Raw genomic sequence first — 5454 nt, forward strand, 5'->3', positions numbered from 1 at the left:
AACAGTTACGACCGAAATGTAAACAATACATATTTATAGCATATAGGAAATGAACACCCAGGCACCCAGCTTTTCAAAGTGAAAGTTACCGAAACCTGATGATCAACCAATAATCCTGCGAGGTATTTGTCAAACCACTGCCAATTACTAAAATAAGGTAATATATCTAACAAGGAGACTACAATTTCAGAGTTGGTTTCCAAACATGGCAATAGAAGTTCACTAAACACAGAGAATTCCTAAAGCAGAACATATATTCAAAATCTCACAGCATAGCAAAAGAAACAACATACTGAGCCGTCGTGTTCGGCCAGCTTCTGGAGAAGCGCGGAGGCGGAGGACTTCCGAACGGGCGCTTAGATACCACAGAGGAAGCTCTTCTGATTCCAATCTTGAAGAAAAGTATGACGCTCTTGGTACAAAATGCAAACCCCCCACAGAGAGACGTCTATATACTACTCCAATGGAAGCATTTGAACAGCAGGACTAGTACAGCCCAACTCAACCGAAGATGACACAAGTTTTTCCTGATGTTCCAAAGCAAATTTGGAAATACCCAAGGCAGTAGATAAAGGATCCGCTGTGTTCCCCCTTTTGAAGTTACGAATTGAAAATTGTCTGGTACTCAACTAATTTCAGCAATGGGAACAAAACTAAACTAATTTCGCACATACGGAGTGAACTCGAAACACTGAAACTTATTAGGACCCTCTCAGTAAATTAAATTTATTGCGTTTTACAGGTGTGTTGTTGTAGCAGCTTCTCTATAAATAAAAAAAATCCTGTACTTATTCTTTCTTGCGTGCACGAAGTCACCAACCGCTGCGGCGAGGCAGGCGACAACGAGGTGTTGGTTGGCTGGTGACAGAGCGGCCTACTCAGGCGACTGCCCACGCCGCGCGCCCGAGGGCATAAGGCGATGCGATGATTAGGCGGGCGTCCAATGGTTGTGGTAGTAACTGTGAAGTTTTAGATGTTGGCTTCTGCCAAGTTCAATTGCGTATGGCGGAAACGTTTTTTTGGTGATCATAGGAAAATAGAAATAGTGAAGCTGCTGGAACGCGTTTTTTGTGCCAACTTCTCTTATACCATTTTTTTTAGGGGGGAGTAGGGAGCTGTTGGAGGAGAAATTAGATCTTAACCCACAATTTTCTTTTCACGGGTGAGGCCAGGGCGGGTTACATGCCAAAGTTTAGGATGTTATAAAATGTTTTTATTTTACTGTCAAATGGTGCGGTTAACTATTGATGTGTGCTTGAATGCAGGTTCCTCAAACATTAGCAAGTGCAATGACATTTTCGGTCGGGATTGATTTATGGCAGAGCACAACTTGGAGTAGGGAACAACCGTGGCTTCTTCCGTGGGAGAGTTGTGAAAGGGATATTTGTCAGACTTAGGTGTTCAATTCGTAGGAATTGAAGAAACAAGAGAATCTTAACAAAATGTTCAAACCACCAAATAGACCCTGGTACTTCGTCCAAAGAAATTGTACAAAGAGCTCCATGGATTTGTACAAATCCTTCACTTTGGTTCATTTCTTTGAAGCTCAAACAGATGAAGAGTGTCAAAGTCATAGTCCTGTGTTTAGTCTACCTGTATAAATTCTTTGGCCCCTGTACTTCCGCTAGGGTTGAGGGAGCCACTCGGCCCTCAGACGGATCAACGAAAGGCAGTTCATTTTGCAAAAACACAAGCCAATCAGCAAATCGCCTACCAAGGCACAATTCAATCATCATCAGCAAACGTTGCGACGACATTGTCCACACCTGGGAATGAACACATCAAATGACAACCAAGGAAACATCTATAATGCTACGAGAGTATGAGCTATGTATCAGTCTTTCACAGCACCTACGGCTAGGAGACTACCACATGGGAGGGAGCACAGTTTCTAGAGGAATCCACATCCGCTAGCCGCGACCTTGGGCAGAAAAGAAACATGGTGTAGTTTGATCAGATGGGTCAGAGACGGCTGAAGCAGACTTGCAGGCCACCGCCTACTGCCTGATTTTCTTGGAGCTGCTGCATTCAGGGCACTTGTAGTGCTTTATGTGATCCGCCTTGGCCGGGGTTATCCGCACGCATTTGCCGTGGAACCACCGCTCGCACATGTCGCAGCCGATCCAGAACTCGCTTGCATTGTATATGCCGTTGCAGCTTCCGCAAAAGGTTTCACTGTGTTCTTCGTCATCGTCGTCGTCTTCTTCTCGAGCAACTGCTCTGGAGTTCTTTGGGCGGACATCATCAGTTCGTTGCTGCACATAACAAATTGCAATTCAGTTCGAGTTACGTTCGGAGATGCGCTCCCAGTTTCGGAATTTCCAACAAACACAAACTACTGCAGTGGAGGGGTCAGTCAGCGTACCTTTGGCTTTGATGAGTGCCTGGATTTGCCACTGCTATCAACACCAGACCTGTCCCTGTGCTTCCTGTCAACCATACTTTCATACACATTTGGAAGATCGTTGATCATGCTGAACAAGCGCTTCCTGGCAGACACAAGGCACAGAAACGTTGGATTGGCAACAAGGTGCAGCTGAAGCTTTCACACCAACTTGATATACACATTATAAGAACTCCATTAAAGGGGAGAACATTTTCTTAGGACAAAAAGCGGCCAAGAGAAAAAGAGAACAGTAATAACAGAACAACAAGAAGGGATTTGCGGAAATACTCAAAATGGCCTTTTGAAAAGAAAGAAAAAACATGGAACCAGTTTTCTTGTGCAATCAGTAAATAGCTAAAGCTAGGCATAAACTTGACAGCTACATGTGGCAAGAACTAAATAACAGAACACTTAACAAAGAATACATCAAGAACAGTATAGCAGGTGCATGGAACCGGTTTTGCATCCAATCATTTGCCCTGTGTAGTTTTTTTTCCACACAATATAGGCTTCACACCACTTTCAATATAGATGAGCAGAGTGGGCCTTTATCTTTAGTGCTAACACAAGAGAACGGAGTCACGGACTGTAAATATATTACTAGCATGGCAGGCCACCAACATTAATGTACTAGGTATGTATACAAGGAAAAAAATCAATGAAGCCTTTTGAAATAATTTGTTGCAAAAAGGAAAAAATCGCTCAAGTGAGCAAAGTACGAATTTCACTATGATATGATGACTAAGATAAGGGTACATGAACATTCACGTGAAAACGAAACCCTATTATAAGTAAATTGTAGAACAAACAATAAAATGGGATCACTAAAGAATATCTGTTTTTTTAAGGATTCTCATGGTCCAATTGTTAATTTCTAGAGATGACGAGTGACAAACTGACAAGATGTAACAGGGTCCATGAAGGAGTGCAATACTGAAGTGAAGATTTTTAAGTGTTTTCTTTTATTCCAGCTAGCTAAATTTCGAAGGTCAAAATTATGCACATTACAAACACAGGACCCAGAAGCTGCACAAGGTATATGAAGTACTTAGGTAGCAAACTCTCACTGTAGTGTGGGGGGAAAAGGTGCAAGGTGCACAAACTAAACACACAAGTTAATGTAAGAAAGATTCTGGAATTACGGCTTTACCAGCATGCTTGAACAAGACATAAATTAAACAATGGGCATTGGTTGCTATTAACTCCATTTTGAGATTTAAAAAAACAAATAACCTGGTTTTCATCTTTCCCGCAGAAAAAAAAAACTGGTTGTCATTCAGTGTACAGACTATATAGAGAAACAAAATGAACTCATAATATGCTGCCCCATAAAGGGTCCACAAAAAAGAGCAAGATGACAGAAATAAATAGCTCTGCAATTAACATGACAGAACTTCAGGAAGGAATGGTCCCGCCACCAATATAAGAGCCTTCTTCCTTCTTTGTGAGAAGAATCTTGGAACCCTTTAGAGTTTTACTCATAGATAGATGGCACTTTGATCGTCGGTCCTACATAGCTAAGCTTAGAACAAGTTGTGGAAATGTGTGGCACAGTTCATCACCACAAACATAAAAATAGGCTGGACATTAAAATTCTTTAGAGCAGCCGAAACTGGGAACTACACAGAAGCACACTGTCCATTATTTGTGTATATATGATTTCTGAAATAAAGGGAAAAGGAATAGTTGCTTCTTACTACGCCAAACCACCTTTATATTTACTTAAAGCCTTTGACAAGATGTTTTGGCCATTCAGCATGATGATACTGTAAAAGCCCTAAAACTGCGCATTTGATGATGTGGTAGGTCATGATATAAATTGTATGTTTCCTGTTTGCTTCGTATACACATTACATCACTCAGTAAATGCACAACTTCTTCAACTACTACAACCCCATAGATGTAAATCAATAACTCTGCAATTAACATGGCAGGAACTTAGAAAGGAATGGCCCTGGCCCGCCATCAATATAAGACCCTTCTCCTTCTTTCTGGGAAGAATATTAGAATCTTTTGAGTTTTTACTCATAGATAGATGGCATTTTAATCTTGGTCTCTAAATAGCTAAGCTTAGAGCAAATTGTGACAATGTGGCATAGTTTGTCACCGCAAACACAAAAATGGATATAGAGATTAAAATTCTTTATAGCAGCCGAAACTGCAAATGATGGAACTACACAGAAGCACGCAATCCTTTATTTGTGTATATGATTTCTGAAATAAAGTGAAAGGGGGCAGTTGCTTTTCATATGGCCTAACTAACAGCTGAACCCTATGGATTATATCGCCATCAAACCCAGAGGGTCACAGAAAGAAGGGAACAAGTAACTGCAAACCCAATAAAGCAAACTGAAACAAAAAGCATGACCCTCCGATACACTCAAAGCAAAGAAAAGAAACAAAGAGAGGAGCACAAGATACATGTGCACATGCACACACATGCACCAACCACCAAGTGAAACAAAATAAATGGGCCATCAAATCGGTCACGCGTATCCCAACTCCGCAAGTCACCTAGCAGTCAAGCTAAAGTACTCTATCGAAAAAGACCACATTTCATCTTGCCTAAACTGTCAATCAGGAGTAACATAGAATAGACAATTTAAAAGCTAATCAATCGTCAGAGGCACCAAGCTGAGAGAAATCGTCAGAGGCAGTAAAATTACCGTTCGTTGGCGGTGAGCGGCGCCCCGAAGAAGAAGGCGACGGAGAGGAGCCACGAGTCGGAGTGGACGGCGACGAGGGAGAGCCAGTCGCGGCGGTTCATGCCGTTGCGGGCGAAATTGATGCCGAGGGCCGGCTCGGGCAGCTCGGGCGGCACCTCCTCCGCCGGCAGCGACACCTCCCAGGTCCCGTCGGGGTGGCCGTAGAGGCAGAGGTTTTCCTTATCTGCGGGCAGAGAGAGAGAAAACCGAGGCCGATCCAGTCAATCCCCGTCCGGATCCCACCGCCCGGCAGCGGAGCCGCCCAATCCATCCATCCAATCTGGGGGGGCAACTCACCTGGGTCGCAGCTGTCGAAGAAGTCGTCGACATCTGCACGGCGGCACGAGGCGCAGGAGAGAAGCG

At 43.2% G+C, this 5454-nt stretch overlaps 1 protein-coding gene across 1 annotated transcript; it reads right to left on the reverse strand.

The window, feature by feature from the left end:
- Positions 1-1698: 1698 nt before the first annotated feature.
- On the reverse strand, positions 1699-5447 carry LOC119303788 (PHD finger protein ALFIN-LIKE 3-like). Its single transcript, XM_037580933.1, has 4 exons — positions 5389-5447; positions 5053-5275; positions 2366-2489; positions 1699-2255 (listed from the first exon to the last, which is right to left on the reverse strand). The coding sequence occupies exons 2-4, from the start codon at positions 5151-5153 to the stop codon at positions 1998-2000; spliced, it is 483 nt and encodes a 160-aa protein (XP_037436830.1). The 5' UTR covers positions 5154-5275; positions 5389-5447; the 3' UTR covers positions 1699-1997.
- Positions 5448-5454: the final 7 nt, after the last annotated feature.

This window comes from Triticum dicoccoides, chromosome 5A, assembly GCF_002162155.2.
Source record: "Triticum dicoccoides isolate Atlit2015 ecotype Zavitan chromosome 5A, WEW_v2.0, whole genome shotgun sequence".
NCBI classification, from domain to species: domain Eukaryota; kingdom Viridiplantae; phylum Streptophyta; class Magnoliopsida; order Poales; family Poaceae; genus Triticum; species Triticum dicoccoides.

Excerpts from the sequence above, each read along its gene's own strand:
- LOC119303788 (XM_037580933.1), bottom strand. The coding sequence starts at position 5,153 with ATGAACCGCCGCGACTGGCTCTCCCTCGTCGCCGTCCACTCCGACTCG. Across the intron at positions 2,490-5,052 it reads CCGCTCACCGCCAACGAACG|GAAGCGCTTGTTCAGCATGA; the intron begins GTAATTTTACTG and ends TGTGTCTGCCAG. Across the intron at positions 2,256-2,365 it reads GGCACTCATCAAAGCCAAAG|CAACGAACTGATGATGTCCG; the intron begins GTACGCTGACTG and ends TGTTATGTGCAG.